Below are 20,722 nucleotides of genomic sequence, written 5' to 3'. Positions count from 1 at the left end.
CTGAGACCTACACAGAGACTGCATGATTACTAGACAGGAATAGGAGTATATGGCAAATTAATAACTACGGACGAATCTTCAAAATAATCCATCAGTTTATACCTTTTGCAATGAAAAACACCAGTCCAAAAGAATCGGCTTCATTTCAGCAAGAAACAGATTTTATTTCATCACTGACAGCACAACACACTCGTGGAATTGACTCTAGCCAGTCGCTACTAAAGCTCCAGTTAGATAAACAGAGGGATAAAGAGCGAGAGTTTAAGGAAAATGCAAGAGAATCCAAAAAAAAAAAAAAAACAATTCCACATGAATAAGTCAAGCACTCCATCCACTTTTAATTCACAACGACACACTCTCCTGAGATTCACGTAAGCGTCCCATCGCACTTGCATCATTAATATGGATTATATTACAGGAGCACACCAGGCAGGTCCTATACTCCCCCTCCTCCTCCACACGTTGTGCATTGCATCGCCTCCTAACCGCACCACGAACCTGAGACTCTCCGGTACAAAAACGCAGCTTCGCTAATATTGTCAGTTATCACACAGCTGCGCTTAACAGCTGCTATCCTTAAAAACCTTTTTTATTATTATTATTATTATTTTAATCAATAAAGAAATACTGCACATTCATTTATGTATGAATGCGTTGTGCAAGTACACAGCACTGAAACCTGGCCGAAGCAGGTTTCTTTTGGTAGATAAGATGCCTTTAATATTAAACCGCAAGACAGTGCAATTTACACTGCATATGTATAGTACACACGTCACAAAATATTTCTCTTTATCTATGTGTAAAATGAATATGTGCTTTTTTTTTTTTTTTTAAATACAGTATGAGTAATGACAACGCAGATGAGTGCATATGAAAAGCTGAGCTGTTGAAAGAGCCAATACTAGTAGTTCCTAATGGACCACAACATTCAAGACGTAATCACCCTTCATGTAGATAAGCATTATTAGTACAAAAACGTTCCTTTTTAAAATGGTTGCAATTACTTCTTGGTCCATATATACATATACATATAGGCTCACGTGGCAGGTGAAATGAAATCAGTAATTCGGATGGTTAAGCTGTGTGCTCAAATCAATAGGCAGTGTCTGTATTAATACGAGATCTGAGACAGAGAAGTAGTATTTCATGCACCAGAAGGGATTATTAAACTATTCCTTATAATACTTGTTTGTTTTTTTCTGAAAGATGCTCATCGGTCGTTCTCTCGACGAGAGGAGCTTTTAAATTCACATCACGCGCCTCACGCACGGAAACATGAAAGGATCTTTTCACATCACGTCTGGAACTGAAATCAATGTGAAGAATAAAAATAAAGAATACAGTATAAGGACATGAGGTTTTTCAAATAAACGTCCCGTTTTAACGACTATGCATTAAAGGCCTCATTAAAAAGTAAAACAGCAGTCGTCCAGCTACTGTGCAAAAACATATGCATAGTATTTTTTTAAAAAGAATTTAGCAACGAATTCATTATTAACTCATGCGCTGCCAACGCAGAGCCAATTTCAGTTTTCGAGAGACGCTGGCGATCAAAGTAACAGTAACAATACGTCTTGAGATACGACGACACGCACACTTGAAGGACACGGGACGGAGGGATATTGCAGAGGAGGTAGAAAAGTGAGAAATGATAACACGCTGGACGGTTGGAGTCGACATCCTAATGGTCCTATAGATGATTTAGTTGGAGTTCCAATGCTAGAATCAGACCCGTGTTGATTTTCAGGCAGCTTCCATTATCAGCAAAAAAAATAATGTGACATAAAAGTGAACCGGTATTAAACTATAAAATGGTTTACAGTTTCTGGAAATCTCCTAGTCTCCTTACTGTCCTTCCTTCCTTCCATCTGTGTCTTTGTCTCTCTCTCTCTCTCTCGCAGCAGCAGAGTGACGGGCCGAGGGACGGATCACATCAGATACCACGCAGCCAGCCCCGCCAAGGCTGCAAACCAGGTAGCAAACAGGACCTGTCCTGTTGGGTGTCGGAGCACGGCCATGGCCAGCTGGCCGAGGTACGCTGGTCCGCTTGACGCCGCTGTAAAAAAGAGGAGGCACGACAGTCAGTTCTGTGATTGGTCCTACGTCCGCGAGGAATTTGGATTTTTTAAAAATCAGGAAATAGAAGGTGTGGGCGTCGGTATTTACTGCTGTTCTGTGGTGCATGTAACAATGTTCTGGATATAATCTAAATGTTCAGTTTGATCGGTTTGATGTATAGGCTACGAAAGCAACCCAATACCACTGAAGGGACGGACGAAGGCGGAAGTTTCTGTCGCCTTTGTTGAAAGTGAAGCAGGAAGTAGAAACAAAAAAATTAACCGGAATAGCAAAAAAAGACACAGCGCCCACTAGGGCTTTGACTTTTGCCCCAAAATCATATTCGAAGTTCGTTTGTTTATTAATATTAAAATTCGAATATATTCGAATATTTATTAATTATATTTTGACCATTAAATGTGTTCAGTAAGACTGATATTGGTATCAAACTTAAGTTCTATATGTTCTGTCCACCAGAGGGCAGTGTATCAGTCAATGTTAATAGACTACGTGCACGAAAGGCTGAGTGTTAATTATTTTTTTATTTTTTTATGCGTGTTAAAATTTTTATTATTAAGCAAACAAGACGACTTCCAGGACGAAGGCAGAAGCATCAAACGAGGTGAAAATCATTATAAATCGGGTCATGTCGAGAGCTGTAGTTCCACGAAGGGAGTTCTGGTCGGTTCTGTACGCGCCAGCATGCGGGACTTGTAGTTCGTTTAATTACGTATTTTCCATAGCGTTTTACTTAACTATCTTGCGACAAACTGTGACATTCTTGACATGTAAAATCATTTTTTATTCTGAAAAACAATATATGTATAATCCAAGGCACAAGTCGATCGGGACCAGAAAATAATTTATCTTTCGCCATAGACTGCCGTTCATATTTTTTCAAAAGATAGGTCCCATGGCCCGGAAGCAGAAGGGGCGGGACTTCGGCTCTCTATGAGCTCGCGATTTTACTTCACCAGGCGTGAAAAAAAAAAAACTCGGAATCTGAATTGAAAACAACGTTTACAAGCAATCACATTTACAAAAAATAATTCCCATACAGGTTCGAATATTAAGAGATCCCTAAAATTCGTTCGAATATCTTCAATATTCGAATTATATTCGAATAACGAAGTTCGGAGTCAAAGCCCTAGCGCCCACTAGTGTTTGGGTGGTGTTTTTACAGAGCGAGCCAGACTGACGAGCGCACAAGTGTAAATGGCTCGCACCAGCGCTGGCTACGTACGTAAGTTACGGCTTCTATGTCCCGCAGTAGCCTTCAGGTGTGAGAAAATCCTTAGATAAACAACTGATCTCCTCACAAAACAATGTCATTTATATATTACTTACAATCGAACAATGCTTACCCATTTTGGCAGCATAGTATGGACATTTGCTGATGTCTCCACCCATTGCTCCATGAACGGGCATGCCAGCATCTAAAACCTCCTCCTGGATGGTTTTACCAATTTCCTCCAGCTCGTCGAACACCTGCAAGCATAAAGCATGTGAGGCCGTACTGTATATTTAGTGTTTGCGGATAACATGCAGTAATGCACAGGCGACCGGGGACCAGATGTCCAATCACAGCTCATTCTCAGGCCTCTCACCTCCATGTTAAACTGGAAGGCCTTGACAGCCTCATCCACCAGCCTCTTCTTGGTGTCCCCGTCCAGCTCCAGCTCGTTCATGCGACTTCGGTACAGCTGCTTGAACGCTTTGGCACTGTGGATGGCGTCGAACTGATAGAACTCCAGGCCCTCTCCCGTGGGCGGCAGCTTCAGGGCTCTCTGCGCCACCTTCTTCAGCACCTGGCCCCCGGACAGGTCCCCCATGTAGCGGGTGTAGGCGTGGGCCACCAGCAGCACCGGGTCCTCCTGCCCGACTTGGTGGATGCGATCCACGTAGCGCTGGGCGGCTGGGGAGCAGCTGACCAGGCTCTGCCACTCCGGACCGTAAAAGTACGCGAGGTCGCGGGCCAGAGATTCATGGCGGTGAAGCTCCGCGGGAAAATAGAGGGGGGCAAAGTGGGGGTGGTCTTTGTTCCTTTCGATCTCCTCCTCCATGGCTGTGTAAGTGTGGTAAAGCGCCACAGCACCAAGCTGAGGAAACAAAACTCAAATGGTTAGTTTCTTTACGGCACCTCTTAAAGCTTGTTTGATTCAATTTGGCGTTTGATTGATCCTATCCAGCTGTTCGAACACAATAAGAGAAATAAAAAGGGATTAAAATGGAAATACAGATTCAAATAGAGGTCTGGTATCTTGTCTAGAGGAGCTCTGTGAGCGACTTTCATCAAATAAGGCGTATGCTGACCTTGAAAAGCTCTTTGCGGATGCGTCCCCTGAGAAAATCTTTCACAAACTGAGTGTTCTCAGCCTTTTCGTGAACCTCCTTGGTCCCCGCTGCCAGCATCTCTGACAGATCCTCAGGACTGGGGAGATGGGAGAAAAGAAAAGAGGAATGTTTGACAGAACGCCGACAGCAGGATTAGTTTGTCGTCCTGTTTCAGCGCCATCACGTCGTTGCGCTGCTTCGGGATGAGGAGGTTTGCAGTCGTACCTGAGGGGGCTTTCTTTCTCTTCGTACACGGGCCCGGATCCATTGGACGCTGTAGTCTCCATCTTCTCCGCTGACATTACTGGTTTCTGCCACCTAGTTCACCCTAGAACAGGTACAAAGCATTAAAATCATCTATAGCGTAGTTCTGATTAAGATATATACAATAACGCCTCGTCAAATATTGTTTCATAAACTGTAATATAAATGTGATACACCGATTTGCCGGCTGCACATATGTTCAACAGGTGCACCTGCTAATAAGGAGGCCAGTGAGTGTACAACCTATATTTGTGAGGAGTGTTATGTTTGCCTTTTCACGGCAAACAAAGGAACAATGTCGCGCTGCAGCGGCCATTGTGGTTCAAGAGGTCTGCTCGACAGCAGAAGTGCACAAAATGACAGCTATTTTGTGTGCGACAGATTACATTATTGATTACAACTCGTCCGGAGTGAGAAGACAGGCCGTGATTCATATCAAAGACCAACCGCACAATGCTTTATCTGCATGATCACACAAACACAACCAAGACGTGATTCTGATATCCACTGGAGAAACAATCTGTGGTTACAGCTGCAAATACAAGATAAACAACAAGTGTTCAATCTGCAACTGGAGAGGCAGCTGAGGCCTAAACAGAAAAAATAAATCAGCCCATATCACCACACTCTAATTCACTGTAGCTCTCTTGAGATGATGTTTACAGAAATAAGTCTTCTTTCAGTCGAGTGAGCAGCTTTAAGCCTTTGACACAGACTATGTCAAGGTGAAAGACGATCCAATCTGTCAGGTGCTGGCTTGATTTACATAGAATCGGCTGCCTTCAACAAATACCCCCGGGCTTGGACTACAAGGACAAACAAAAAGAAGCTCACTTAACACAGCACAGGCCTTCTGGCGTTTACTAGTAGCCCCACACAACAACTAGTAGACACACAGCGAGCTAGTGGCGTACGACACGACTCACTAAAGTGACTCAACTCCCCAGTGTAAGCAGTAAACACAACCTCACGCCGCATTTCACCGATACAGAAACGCTACACCGTTAACGTCCCCCTAACTGTCAAGGAGCATCGCTTTAACGGCCACAGCTAACTTTACTGGGTGACGCTAGCTAAGTTGGCTAAAAGCTAGCTAACGTAGCATTTTGGGTTTTTTTTTTTCTACAAACTCGTTTAAAATCTTGTCGCCTCGTTACATTGCAGGGGTCGAAGTGTTTAATCGCTTTTTAAAAAAACGGTAGTTTTGAAGGCTTTTGTTATGATAACAAAAACATGAAGCGCAACAAACCTCCTGACCCAGTCAAAGATGGTCCACAACTACAAATCAGGATCAAGATGCGGAGGTCCAGGACGACAAACTCCGCCCCCAAGCGGCTACGACAGTGGAGCGCGTCTCTACCGGAAGTGCTGACGAAATTTTGTAGTCCGTGACAGTACAGTCAGAGAACGTCTAATATGGGGCGAAGTTCCACTCTCACTGAACTTCCGGGTTCTGAACTGTTGCAGTTCCACTCTGATTCCATATGAGGGCGCTCTCAGGACGAGTGCAGAATGAATGGCGGTCTATGGAGCAGTACCCCTCAAAATCCACTTTTCTCAGGATATAATTTTTTGTGCAGTAATTTGAATATTGAATTTGAAAGGAAATGCAAAGAAATTACACACTGCTGGGTGTTAGATTTTTTAGAGTCACTTATTTTGCTTTAAAAAGTATTTTAAAATGTCAATGACGTCATACACATCGTACGACCAGATACTGCTTTACGGCAATTCTTCAGTCACTGCTTTGGTGCTTTCGCGCTCTGCACTTTCTTTTCTCTCGAGGCATGGACAACACAGCTGACACGGGTAAATAATCGTGCTAGAAGAGTTTCTGTTTTGTTATTTTAAAAGACCGGGCCGAAAAAAAAAAAAAACTTGGGCGAAAAAGTCCGTCTTAACATTCTGGTCCCGCTTCGGATGCCACGATGCCGTCAAGCGGGATCTGGTCGTAATCAGTCCTTCACTGACCAATCAGCGTTCATTAGCACAATGCTAGCGTGTTATGGGCAACAACAACTCAACCTGTAAGAAAACGAAAGGACATAAGTTCTCGTTCATTCAACTTTTGACCTATAACCCATGTTGAACTTGCAAAACCTACAATCAAATCTGAGATTTCTCAACGACAATCGGGTGAAAGAGACACATTTAGCCGTTTAGCTCCATAGAGTCCCATTCATGTTGCACTCATGGCGATCGCCCCCAGTGGAAATCTGGTGGAACTGCAAAGGCTCTCCGTAGACGGGCTCTGGTACAGTACAGTACTTCCGCTGTTGCTAGGACGTTACTACATTACAACCGCAATGTTATTGTTGCTAACGTAGATACTTCGCACAAATACTAATACTAAAACAAATACGCACAAATACTACAAATAATAGATAGATAGATAGATAGATAGATAGATAGAAAAAAAAATATATACAGTATGTATAAAACATACAGAATTCTGTATGTTTTATACATACTGTATATATCTTTATATATAACCCTTTTTTCTATACTTAAGTATATATAACAAAATACAGTTTTATATATATATACAAAGATATTCAGTATACTACAATATATTTATAATGCAATAAGAATGGATATGAAGATATGTGGTAATATAAAATGTATACTCTTGTGTACAATAACTGTTTGTAAAACAGTAAATGAGTGTATGTATGCAACAAATATGTAGAAGCAATAAATAACAACGCACATGTTCAGAACTAGTTTAAACATCTGGTGTGTGGTGATTATACATGTGTTCATGTTTATGTACTGCATGCAAAATAGCCACCTGTAGTTGAATTAGCCAGTGTCTGGTGTCTCTACAGTGTCTACCTTTTAAGATAAGATAAGATAAGATGAGATATGTTTATTGATCCCACGTATGGGAAATTAACTTGCCACAGTAGCACGGAATTTGTCAAAAAATATATACAAAAGAGTGACGACTTTGACTTCGACAAGGGAAAATTACCAGGGGAATAAAAAACACAAGTATTGATTTGAAAAACACAAGTACTGATTTGACCAGACTTTTGACCAGACTTACCATACTTTTCTCAAGGTGGAGATACAATAATAACTTACAGTGTGTGCGTGGTTAAGCGAGCACGAGAGACTACAGCTTGTTCAGAAATATGTGTCATCTCCCCAAGTCTCCACGTCCTACAGTCGCATGTAGGAATTTGGAGAAGACACGACTGACTGATCCGTCAGGAGACAATCTGTTGGCAAAAGGATTTCAAATATTGTAGTGTGAAACTACAAAAGCATCAGCAAGGAAATAAACCAAAATCAAATCAAGAGGCAAAGATAATAACCACAAGATGGCATTCATGCCAAGCAAATCTTTGAGAAAATGTTCCATCATTCTCGAATGCAGACTCAATGGAAATTGTTTTAGAGCCTTTTACTTGCCTCAAATGCAAATCAAGAAAGTAGAAATAAAGTAATGCAAAGTTCTCCCACTTGACTAATTTTCTTTGCAAACACGCTCTGTTGTTCTCTAAGGCCATTCTAAAGTGCTCTCAGATGTGTAGCTTTTTTTTACAACATCACACAAAAGTATCTGTGTTATAATCAGCATCGGTTAGGGCAATGTTTACCGCACTGTTGTTGTATCAGGCTCAGGAGACTAATCTGTTTAATGCAAGACTTCAGAGTAACTTCTTCGGCTTCAGGCAGTTGTGCGCAGCCAACGTGTACAGCTCACTCTCACTCATCTTAAACATGTATATTAGGTTTGGACACCAACTGAGATTATTCTGATGTTAGGAACTGGAAGATTTTACATGTGTGGAAGGAGTGAAAGTCCACTATCCTCCCAGTGAAATTGCATTGAAGTGTTTGCACCAAACACACCAGCTACCACAACCTCAGTACCATTCTATATTTGTCTTTTTGTCTTTATTATTATATCATTATTGTCACTGTTTCCTATTTTCCCCTTCTGTATTATCTTATATTCCCTTCTGTTTTCTTATATTTTCCTATATAGTAAGGTGGCCCTTAGTCTGCTTTATATAAGAATATCTTGCATTATATATTACTATATTGCTCTGTTTTGTCCCATATCTTTTAACAAGGACTGTCGTAAAAAGCATTTCCTTAGGTGTCCCACTGTGTATGATTGATTACGTGACAAATAACATGTTGCTTTCTCCTTCTTAGATAAGCAAAACAAGTTTTCCATCCTGCTGGGGTATGCTCGTAACAGATCCAAGTCCGCTATTGTTTTGCAGGTGTTTTTATGCACATATGATTCACGCATTCTGTTCATGAATTATGTACGAGGTGGTTGTTTATTCTGCCGAACGCACTTGTACATCAGTAATTCCGTGTACTTGAAAGCCTTGTTTGCATGTTGCATGCGCTCAAGCGTGTTTATGATTGTGTGTATGCGTATATGTGTGTGTGCGCCTATAGCCTGTGAGAGCCCGATATTAGTCTGGCAGCCGGCTGCAGTGTCAGATGCTTGGTTGGCGGGGCAGCTGGGTGCTCCCCCCCTTCGCTCTGCTACTGAGCCACAGGAGGCCGGTGGGGGGGAAAGATGAGCTAACAAGATGATTCACTTCCCTCCAATGGGGCCGGCAAGCTGTTGCCAACGCATCAAATTGCTTTGGGAAGCGCTTTTGTGCCACTGATGCAGTTCAATAAAAGGGGAAAAGGGTGATCTAATAGGGGAGGGAAAAGAATTGGCAGACTTTATACCGGCTTGGATATTAATTTACTCATTTATAGACAACAATCTGACACTCAAGATGTGTTTCACATCAATATCTAGGACCACCGAACGACTATTTAAATCTGTTTGTTTTGTTCGTCTCTTTCCTCTTCTGAGGTTTCAAATGTGATTTCACTGCGCTGATGGCATACTCGTAAACACGCCTCATAGGAAATGTAGCAGGTGGCCCATTTCACCATACCACGACCTAACATCACAGCTGCTATCTGATGCAGCTTTGTGGCTAGAGCAGAATAAGCATGAGCATGGTAAAGATTTAAATCTCGAAATGTTTTAATGAAAACCCCGCTCAACTCTTGCTGAGTGTATAACAGTCAAGGTTAGAGAATCAGTGATCTTAATCATTACAAATGCTATGCTTGGGTGTTATTTTAAACTATGCTACCTATTAACAAGCCTACCACTGTTAGCATGATCTCTAAGGATGGGGGCAGCCTGTACAACAAAGTACAACGAACAAACCGGTGCCTGTTGACTAGCATGCAAAATAACAGGGATCTGGCGCACAAAAATGAAATGCAACCATCATTAATGTTATTCATTGCACCTGAAATTGAAGCCAATGTTTCTGTTATATTAAGAGAAAAATGCACCATCTAGTGCACCATTTTTCATCACCGTTTTCAGTCTAATGAAAATAGCCCAACAACATATGTGCTTATTTGTGTTATTTTGTAGAAAATCTACAACAGTTACACGAATAAATGTTCTTGTGATCTAAATAATACTAATAATTATTCAAATATTATGACACACTAATGAGTGACTAGTAAAAGGTTCAAGTTAAAGGTGTCTTTTTAACCATGTTGTGGCAACGTGATCCGCGCAGCAGCGTCCTTGGCAGCAGTTGCACATCTCGCGAGAAGTGAGAGTTCTTGCGCTAAAGCTAGAGTTTTTTTTGTTTGTGCTCGGCTAATACATAACACACGGTGTGAGTTAGTAAAAAAAAAAAGAAAAAGTTAAACATATGCGACGGCGCTGATAATTTCGCGAACAGTTGCTGACTAGATAGATTTTAACAAGATAGAGAGGAAACGAGACTTCCGCATCCGTTAAGTTTCAGTACGCGGGTCAGTACGAAAAGAGCTTTTACGTAAAGAAAGATGCCGACCAACTATACTGCACCTTTTGACGGCGTCTTATTTTGTGTTAACGTCTCGGATAAGTGTTATGTCGTCGTTTATTTTGGTTTCAAAACAGCATTTAACGTTTAACCAGTTGTTTCGTGGCGTCACGACAGAGGAGTAAGGTCAGGGAGAGACATCCAGACTCGAGCATGTCGCTGCTGTCCACGGTGGAGCACGCCATAAAGTCATACAAAGTCGAACAAGCAAAGATTAATGACAGTATTAAACTCTACAGGGAAATTTTACACAGCCTGTAAGTACCTGAATATGTGACATATTGTGTTATCCCCGCTCTTACATCAGTGATCACGTTTGTACATGTTTCGCTGCAGATACGTGATGCTCAGTTTGCCCTGTCGTCCGTTAAATTGTGGCTAACATTACTTGAAAAACGCAGAAATTATTTGAAACCGTTGCCCTTTGTGCTGCGTAGGGAGTTTGTCCTTTCACCTTGACGTGTAGCGCACCTATAACTTCGATAATTTTGACTTCTGGTTTTCATCCGGCGCTGTGGCTTAGTTGGTTAAAGCGCCTGTCTAGTAAACAGGAGATCCTGGGTTCGAATCCCAGCAGTGCCTTTTCTACCTCACAGCCTTACCTTGAAATGCTTTGCGTTACTTCATTTTTGCCGATTTAAGCGAGAAAATGAAGGATCATAAGTCACAAGAATATAAATTCGAAATGTGTGTTGACTTCATCTTAACGATTATTTAATTAATTTCATTCATATTTTCAAATAAACACTATTCAAGACAAACGCATTCTGCTGTAACGTGACTTCAGGACGGTTATGGGCTAGGCTAGGCTAGGCTAAATAAGAGAGACACTTGTGTGTTTAATTCAATATAGTTTAACAGCACCGCAAACTACATCCTCCAAAATCATCATACAGTTGAATTACCACCTTATTTATGCTGTTTAGACATAAACTGAACAGTCAAAGAGGGGGGAAATAGTGCAGTACTGTTATAGTATAATGTTGTCACTGGTGTTCCTAATGTTTTGGCAAGTAAGTATATGTATGAGGTATATGAAAACGAAGACAAAACAGCTAACTATCTAATTTAAGAGCATGGGACCCTTCAGGTGTTCATGGAAAACAATATTTATCAGTTATTAATGTTTAATCTTGTGACCGACGAGACAATTATGTGTGTTCAGCTCTTAATAGCATAAAAGATGTGTCCTCTAAAGAGCAAGAAGCGAGATTTAATGCTAAAATCTGAAATCTGTATTGACTGATATACTGTCCAGTATGTTTAAATAGGAATTATACACTTAGACATCAGTATTGCCCTGAATGAGCCCAAATTTTTGGGGATCAATGCTAAATTCGATGCGTCATGCAATCTAAATTCTGTCAAAACACACTTGGAAATTGCTCGTCCACTATTTAACTTCTTAAATTTGATGCATAGTCACGTTAAGTCTTTTCCCACAGAACACGACAACCCAAAGCAGACTCAAAGGACTCTGAATCAGAAGAAGATGCTGCTGCAGGTAATTAAAAAAACAATTGCAAAGAAGTGATTTGGCCCCAAATGTTCATTTTCATCTGTTGTCACTTGAAATTAAATGAATCTGGAATTAATACATACAAAAACTCCCACACGACTGTTTCATATGCGTTTAGGAACTTCATGCTGCCAGTCGGGTTTCTCTTTTAGAGGAGATAGTGTATCAGAGTAATTAAATAAAAGTTCGATAGCAAATCACATTACTGTAACCACATGTCTGCTTGCTGCCATCTCCAGACACGGTTGCCTCACCAAAGGAGAGGGAAGATATAGAATTACTCGAGCGAGCGCTGGAGAAAGCCCTTCGGGTCCGGACTGGCTCGGAGCCCAGGAACAAACTGTCTGGAACTCAAAGGGATACGGGGACTTCTTCTGCCACATCTGTGGATGTTACTCATCCTGCGGCAGCATCTAAAAGAAGTCAAGCAACCATCAAATCATCATCAACAGGACAAAGAAAGCCTGGACAATGTGTCACCACCACCACCACCACCACGCTGGGCTCGAGACCTTTAACCGGCCGCAACCCCGGCCGGCCAAAAAACACGAGCGGCAGAAACATTATCCCGAAGCACCCTCCGTCATCGGCTGGAGCCGTGAATCACCGGGCTTCTAGGAAATTGCAGCAGCAGCCCGTCTCCTCGTCTGGCTCTTCTGATCACATCTCAGCCTCGCTCGCTAAAAATAAGCCCATTAGAAGCAGCAGCGTGGTGGGTGGCGATGACCCGGGCAAAGCTGCATCTGTCTCCACACCTTCGTCGAATGACATACTGGCTCTCTCACGAGCAGATGGGCCCGGGGCAGGCGGTTTGCTCCAACGGTGTGGGTATGTTTTTACACAGTTGTTGGACTGTGAAGATAATTATTTTAGTTTTTACGTGGCACACTAATAAGTTTGGCTTCACGGCAGGACTCCTTCTGAGCAAACGGTCAAATGGAAATCTTTAAGGAGCAAACAAAACAGGTGAATTAAAATAAAAATATCATGAAAATTATCGCTGATTACACAGTTTGTGTGTGGGCTCCCTGACCCTTTACATCATCTTTAGGTTATGGGACAAAGTCATTGCCGTACAAAGGAAACCTGAGCCAGGGAGGGGTCGCTTCATGGAGAGAATGACAGCTACGGTATCCTTCCTTTTTACTAGTGCCGTGTTTTCCATGCTGAGCAATGTGTCTCTGAGCGTATTTAATATATTCCTAACTTTCACTCCCTCAAAATAGTCCCTACCCATTGTGTCGCCCCTGACCCCGATGCTCTCATCCCTTTAGTTTCCCGAGGACTGGCCATATGGAAGCCCAGATCAGACCAGGGCTCTGGCGGACAGGCTGACTCACCAAGGCCGTGACCTCATTCAGATCTGCCAGGCCAAGGAGCTTCTGGCCAAACGGAGCCCAGAAGCGGCTGCAGCGCCGGGTAAGGAGCCCGATCGGAGTCACACATGCATAAAATTAGGAGGCGGCGGGGGGGGGGGGGAATCAAACGGGCTTACGACACAAGCATGTGGATGAGAAAATGAATGTGTGGAAAGAAAACGAAAGAGAGGAGACTCTGTGAGAGCTTTTCAGACTGATAGAGATACCGCTGCCAAGCCTCTCGTCTGCCAATAATTTCCTATAATTGTTGCAATTATTATGGGCTGAGACTGACTGTAAACCCATTGTTGACATAAGGCTGTACTTTATTCTGCAATCATTTCGCCATCGTAGCTTGTGTTACGCCTCCATTCTGGTGTCGTCTGGGTCGTCTGTCTGAACCCCCCATACCTCAGAAACAACCTCTGCTCTGCCTTTCTCCAGTCCATGCACCGATCAGCCACAACATTATGACCACTGACAGGAGAGGACACTGAATAAAGCTGACCATCTTGTAACAATTCAATGTTCTGCTGGGAAACCTTTGGATCTGGCATTCGTGTGGATGTTACTCAAACATGTAGAACCCACTTAGACCAGACCAGACACCCCCCACCCCATAGCAGTGACACTCCTTGATGTTCAGCAGCCATCCCCAGCAGGCACAAACACAAAAACGGTTTAGGAACAACTCAAAAAAACGTGAAGAACATCTCAAGGGTGTTGACCTGGCCTCCAAATTCGCTAGATCCCAAACTGATCAAGTATCTGTGGGATGAAGGGTTAGGTTAAGGAGGGAGGAGGTTCCCAGATGACTTCCCTTTAGGCACTCACCGAGCAGCCACAACATTAAAACCGCCGTCAAGACTGAATGGCATTGACCATCATGTGACAATTCAATGTTCTGCTGGGAAACGTTCGGACCTGGCACAAGGTGTTGACCTGGCCTCCAAATTCACTAGATCCCAAACTGATCAAGTATCTGTGGGATGATCCCCTCAACCCATAGGACTCAAAGGCCCCACCACTAACAACATTCTGTTGCCCAGACACCACAGGACACCCTCAGAAGGTCCACGTCCCTTCTCTGATGAGGAGTCACAACTGTTTTGGAGGCACAAAGGAGACCTACACAATATTAGGAAGGTGGTCATAATGTTTAATGTCTATATTTTTTTCCCCTTTTTATTTACTTCTATACAGATGATAAAGAAAGCAGGTATGATTCCTGTCTGACGCCGAGAAGGATGCAGATGACCGCAGCAGAGCTCCAAAACTCTGCAGATCAAGTTAAACAAAGTAAGAATCCCGTTTCGGCGCAACCTTTCACGAACCGCACGTCGACTTGACTTCTGTAAATTACTAAAATTATAAATGACACGTTGTGGGGAAATCGTGACCCACTTTTTTGACCCTGGTTACCTAACTGAATTGTCATGTATAGGCGTCAGGGTATCATTCAGTCCGGACCTACAGTACGTAACATGGTACGAGTTCCATTACCTCCAGCGATACAATCTTAATGAAGCTGATTCCCCAAAGATTTTCCATTCGCTCCACTCAAGTGACCATACCACCTTCATGGAGAGAGATTTGTTTATGTTTACCAGTCCTATCTCCATTGCAGTGCAAAGTATTCCGCTAACGCCAGCATGAGAGAGAAGTTTCCAGCTATTTCAAAGCCCACACGCCTCCATCTGGTGTCATGAGCATATGCATCCAATCTAGCATCCCGTATCCAAGGATCAGTTAGTGTTTTATTTCAGGGTGTTTACTATCCAAAGGGGGGTTTATCATTTATTGCGTTTTGACAGCATTTGAAAAATGACGGCGATGAGTGTTGCGTGCTAACGAGCTAATGCACCCGCTCCGTCTCGGCGCATGGAAAATGAAAACAGAGCCGCCGCGAAGCCTCGGTGCCAGATCGCTGCTTGCCTTGGCCCCTCAGCGGAGCCCCCTCCCTCCCCCCTCCTCTCTGCCTCCCTCCCCTCTCCCTCCCAGGGCTTTTAAAGCCGTCTGTCCTGACGTAGCCAGGCAAGGACCTAGTTATTTAAAGCAGAGCCAAGAGAGCAGAAAAACGTTTTAGGGTACGGTTGCTCACGCTCTAAAAATAACCAATTTTTTTTTTTTTTTCCATCAGACTGGAAAGCATGGGATCGATGGAGGCCGGAGGGAGGTTGTCTTTGCCCCTCTGGGGCAAATGGAGTGTGGGGAGATGAGGTAACTGCACCTCTGCCCCTGACTGTAACATACACAACGGAGGCAGAGCTCCAAGAGCTGGAGAAGCTGCGGACGAGTGTGGCGCTGCTGCAACAGGAGATTTACCTCGAGCAGGTGAGGGCTGAAGTTGATCAGATACCCAACTCTGCTGAGTGATAACACAGTAGGTGGAATAACACTCTTCTTCCGTGTGGCAGGCTCTGTGGGACGCTCTGTCACCGCAGCTTTCATCTATAGAGCCTGGGCCTGGATGCCCAAGCCCCAGCGTGCTGAGAGACTTGTACTCCTTGCTGGGCGAAGGAGGCAAGCGTTTCCCTGCCATAGTCCTGGACTCTGAGCCCGACTGACTACGGAGCAACTCAGTAAAAACTGAGTTACCGGCTTGTAAGTTTAGGTTTACGTGAGAAACCTTCTCGGTACACTGCAACCCACTGCAACACCAAGGGAAGCCCACCTCTCTGGCACGGGCTATAAAGCACAGCACTGCTGTTTTACCGTCCTTCATGTTGTCATATTGTGTCTAAAAATATACATATATATATATATATATATATATATATATATATAGATATACAAAAAATAAAAAATCTAAGCTAAGTGTTTCTGTTACTGTGTACATGATCAGCCACAACATTATGTCCACTGACAGGAGAAGTAAACAACATTGACCATCTTGTGACAATTCAGTGTTCTGCTGTGAAACGTCTGGACCTGGTATTCATTCGTGTGGATGTTACTTAGACATGTAGCACCCCCCACCCCACCCCCACCCCGTAGCAATGACACTCCTTGATGGCAGGAGTGGTATTCTAACAGGTATCCTAAGAATAGTTGCTTGGTGCGACCAGCAGGAGGCACTCAACTCCAAGAAGAAGAACCGGCCACTGAGCAGGTGACTCATGTTAACTACTTGTTGAGGTGTAGCTGCTTGCATCAGTGTGTTCCCTGGTGTAGATTTGTTTTAGCGCTGAAAGATAATAGGTATTAACCAGAGGGCTGCATGTCTGTCAGGCTTCTGGTCTCAGGGAGCCAGGCGCATCCTTCATATGGTCCATCTTTTTATCTTCGTGAAGCTGAGATGGACTTGCAACCTTTCCAGTCTGTCTCTTTCAGCAGGGCCGAAGTAGAACGGAAACCGTACCCTTGTCTAGCGTTAATCCATATGATGGTTTTGATTCCCATATTGAGCTCGTATCTGTCACTGCGGGCAACGACAACCGGCGCATATGGGGCCAGTACTACATCGCCGCGATTTGTTATTCATGGTTTTGCCCGCCTCTCAGATGTGATGTGAGGGCGTATGTGCGATTGCAGGAGGGCTTGGAGAGGCCCGAAAGGCTCGTGCCCAAAAGATGACGTGTGGATGGCAAGGGGCTGTGCCAGACTGGGCGACAGGTGGCGCTGGGTTCACGCAGCAGGACGTGGGTGTTTCATTTTTTTATTTTTTTTTTGAGGCCTGCTGCACCGACCGTCGCGCAGGCACACACTAACACAAACACTGGGAGGAGGAGGAGGAGGAGGAAGTGGGGAGGGCATGCACTCAGAGCCGGCTGAACGTGCACGAACGGGGCCCGGACTCTCTGCTCTCTGTTTATAAAACGCAGAGGACTGTTTCAGCCTCTCATAGGGCTGTTGCGCCGGAAACAACGAGCACTCAACAATCTCAGCGTCTACTCCTGACTTAAATGAGATTCACAAGCGCCAGAAGCGGCCCAACCATTCATGCGCTGCGTCCGTGTCACCGGGGATTTGCAGCAGTGTCCCTGGATTTCTCCGGTCCACACGTACAGTCTTGGATCAGAGTGTGAGAAAGGGGCCAAAGGAGGAGGCAGGGAAGCATCCTTTCAGCGTTACGTCAACACTACACACGGGTCCCGATGGGAGTGGCGCCTACGCAACACAGCCTTCCTGTGACCTGCATACATCAGCTGCTGTCACCAGCGCCGCTCTCGCACTCGCACCGGCGTGGCCCCGGGCCCTGCCCAGGTTACCCGTGTCTCACGGCTCCTCTCCCATTTTTCTCACGCCTGCTTTTGTCACATAATGGAAGATTCCAAGATGAGTCTTTTGCACTTTTCCGTGGAAGGAGGTTCGCGGAAAGTGCAGCCGTACGTGACACATCCACTCAAAACACACACACACACTTCTCCCTTCTCCTTTCTCTCTGGCTTTTATAACCTTTCTCCACCGCGAGACTGGAATCCAAACACGGATCCACAGAAACCGAACAGTGCTACCAGGAATCTCTCCTTTAAAATGCCCACTGCTCTTCAACGTCTCTCTTTTCTCTCTTCACCCCCCCCCCCCCCCCCCCCCACACTCCCCTTCCATGCCCCTTCCAAACACATTCCTCACTTCCCCTCTTTTATGTCTTTTTGGCTCGTCATCTACATGTCGGTTGCTGATTGAGCTACAGCAGAGACTGTTAAGGCGGTGTGGTCATCTGTTAGGCTGCGTCGGGGGTTCATGATTTGATTTGCCCTCGCCAAATTGCCGGTCTAGTCCTGCTGCCATTGTCAAGTTGAGTTTATTTATAGTTTTTGTTAAGGCTACTGTATCTTTGCAGCAATTATTTTGCATTTATATGTGTGTAATGTAACCCTAACCCTAGCTAAAAGAAGAAAAAAAACTGATTATGAGGAGAAAACCTGTTGCTAAGCCGAAGCGATGCTCATATTTAATAAAGACAAGATGTTTTTTTAAGCCTGTAATTGCAGCGTACTTGTTGCTGTGTTGTCCCTTACTCGCATATCTTCACCCAAGACGTAATTAGAGGAACGAAAAGTGCATCATTGAATGCTAAAAAAAAAAAAAAAAAAACTCCCAGACCGTTCAGCGTTGCAATTTTAAGATGACCTGTAATTTTCAGAGAGCTCGGAAAGAGAGAAGTTAGTCTGGAGATTAAAAACAGACACACGGATGCGGAGGTGTGAGGATTAGCTAAGCCCCCAAAAGGAGAAAAGCCGTCTGGATTGATTTTATTTTCAAGCCAGGGAGAGAGTCGGGCATTCGGGGGTGAGGTGGAGGGGGAGAGAGGATTAACTACTACGAGGTTGTCTTCTATTCAGAAATAGCTGTCACCCGCAGTGTGTGTGTGTGTGTGTGTGAGTGGGTGGGGAATCTGTGTTTTCTTCATGACTTGTGTTTCAGTCATGTGTGGACGTGCTCGTCTGCGGATTTACACCCTCGCTGGATGGTGTGTGTGTGCGCGGTGGCGTCCTCCTCCAAATCATATTCAGGATCGTGAAGGGAAGAGTGGGCGTAGAGTATGTGCTCACCGAACAACTGCTGGGGTGCACAGAGGAGGTGATACATCTGTACTGCTGTGCTAAAAAAAAATAAAAACCTTTCCTGTTAAGTCATACTTTGAGATAGATTCCTGTTAGCAGCAGGTTTCTGAGTTTCCACTGAAAGGTTGTTTTTATATATATATATATATATATATATATATATATATATATATATATATGTATATTTCAATAAAACAAAAAGAGAGTGCAATTGAGAGGCAGTGATGGAGACATGGAGAAAAAGAGGGAGCAGCTATCTCTTCTCCCCTCCCCCTTCCTGTGCTTCGACAGCCCCTCGTCTCCCTGGTTCAGTGTTTGATGTCACGCCGGGGAGGACCAATCGCGTCGAGCTCTCCGTCCCTCGCTCCTCCCCGTCCCTCGCTCCTTTATATGTCCCCCTCTCTACGTTCTGCAGAGTGTACAGTTTGCGGCCGCCGAGCCAGCAGTCGTGTACAGAGCAACAGCCAGAGAGGGAGGGAGAGAGAGAGAGAGAGAGAGAAGGGGAAAGTGTGAGTGGATTCCAGCGCTGACTTGGGACCCTTCGCGCTCCGGCCGCGATCTCCTATGGAACCCCCCCTTCTCCTCCTTTCTCTGCCTTTCTTCAGCTCTTTTCTGTTTCTCCAAGCGCGGAGCTGACAACCAGTGTTATCCCAGAAGTCAACGCTGCCGTTGATCCGGCCAGGAGCGGGCAGCCCACACACTTAGGATGGGTTGTACAACGGGCCATCTGGCTTGCCAGCCACAGCCCCAGACGAGCTCGGGGCAGGAGGGTCAGTCCCTGGAGGTCGGCGGCGCCAAAGTCCCCGAGGTGCTCTCCTCTCTGGAGAGGCTGTCGCAGGCCACTGGAGGCATGGAGAAGTCCTGGTACCGCTGCATCTTTCCCTTTGGAATAATTTCTCTGGTCATCGGCGTTGCGGGAACCGGGGTGACCTACACTTACAACGACTTGCCCCAGACCAAAGTGGTGTCTGTGGTTCTGCTCGTAATGGGCCTGCTGCTGTTACTGATGGCAACCGCGTGCTGGACTGCCCACAAGAAGAAGAGACGGAAAAAGAAAGAGGGCGGCTCGTTCACCTCTGAGCAATGCCCCTTGTAAAGCGCGCGGGAGAAAGCAGTTTTTAGGAACTTGAAAACAGGACTGGGAGCTCAAGGCTTGGCTCAGAAAGCCTCACCTCCTCCCAGCAACAAATCCCTTTTATTCTTAATCAGAGTTTGGCTCAGCTCGCACCGGAGATAACTCGGGTCAAGAGATCGTTGAGAGTTGAAAGCCGGACAGACGGGACGTGAAGACCTGTTGAGTTTTGAAGGTCTGGACCAGAATTTTTGGACTGGCAACGAGGGATCACCAGCGTCTCACACTCTCTTTTATCCTCGGACGGCAGGTGTCCGGTGTCAAAACAACCTCCGAGGAGACACGCACAAATATGCATTGCACACTTCATGCATATTTACACGCACGGCTCGGCCCTCGCGCTCCAACCCCGACATATGCACGAGCACTTACAGTTGGGAGCTCGCACAGACACCCAACACGCTATGCAGAGCTGCTGCCGGAGTCAGCGCTGGCGTCACTGGGCGCGTCAGTCACAGCATTCTTCTTACCAGGACAGGTGACTCTCCAAGAGGCCAGAAGTGGGCCAAAGACAGCAACCCGATACCCACCCGAGAGAGCGGTGCACCCGCGTCAGCGCCCAACGTCATTCGCTCGTCCTGTGACACTGCAGCAATGTGTTGGGGGCTTTTTTTACGCAATGGGAGAGTGGAACTTGAGTCCGGCAGGATCTCACTGGTATCTGTGTGGACGGATGAACT

At 44.9% G+C, this 20,722-nt stretch overlaps 3 protein-coding genes across 3 annotated transcripts; 2 read left to right on the top strand and 1 right to left on the bottom strand.

The window, feature by feature from the left end:
• Window positions 1-139: 139 nt before the first annotated feature.
• hmox2b (heme oxygenase 2b) lies at window positions 140-7,016 on the bottom strand. Its single transcript, XM_084571298.1, has 6 exons — window positions 5,906-7,016; window positions 4,618-4,720; window positions 4,372-4,489; window positions 3,666-4,157; window positions 3,423-3,546; window positions 140-2,056 (listed from the first exon to the last, which is right to left on the bottom strand). Exons 2-6 carry the CDS (start codon window positions 4,692-4,694, stop codon window positions 1,929-1,931), a joined length of 939 nt encoding a protein of 312 aa, XP_084427424.1. The 5' UTR covers window positions 4,695-4,720; window positions 5,906-7,016; the 3' UTR covers window positions 140-1,928.
• Window positions 7,017-10,415: 3,399 nt separating this feature from the next.
• Window positions 10,416-16,158, top strand: tedc2 (tubulin epsilon and delta complex 2). Its single transcript, XM_084570091.1, has 9 exons — window positions 10,416-10,780; window positions 11,969-12,027; window positions 12,282-12,870; window positions 12,955-13,008; window positions 13,094-13,172; window positions 13,317-13,461; window positions 14,604-14,699; window positions 15,541-15,734; window positions 15,818-16,158. Exons 1-9 carry the CDS (start codon window positions 10,677-10,679, stop codon window positions 15,965-15,967), a joined length of 1,470 nt encoding a protein of 489 aa, XP_084426217.1. The 5' UTR covers window positions 10,416-10,676; the 3' UTR covers window positions 15,968-16,158.
• Window positions 16,159-19,385: 3,227 nt separating this feature from the next.
• LOC311507209 (uncharacterized protein) lies at window positions 19,386-20,006 on the top strand (the record flags this gene model as incomplete). The annotated part of the gene is made up of 1 exon (XM_084571470.1): window positions 19,386-20,006. Exon 1 carries the CDS (start codon window positions 19,617-19,619, stop codon window positions 20,004-20,006), a length of 390 nt encoding a protein of 129 aa, XP_084427596.1. The 5' UTR covers window positions 19,386-19,616.
• Between the last annotated feature and the right edge of the window lie 716 nt (window positions 20,007-20,722).

The sequence above is a fragment of the Chelon labrosus genome (genome assembly GCF_963514085.1).
Source record: "Chelon labrosus genome assembly, chromosome: 21".
In the NCBI taxonomy this organism is placed as follows: Eukaryota; Metazoa; Chordata; class Actinopteri; order Mugiliformes; family Mugilidae; genus Chelon; species Chelon labrosus.
The sequence above is the reverse complement of the archived record's forward strand: the minus strand, read 5'-3'. Positions and strand labels throughout refer to the sequence as shown.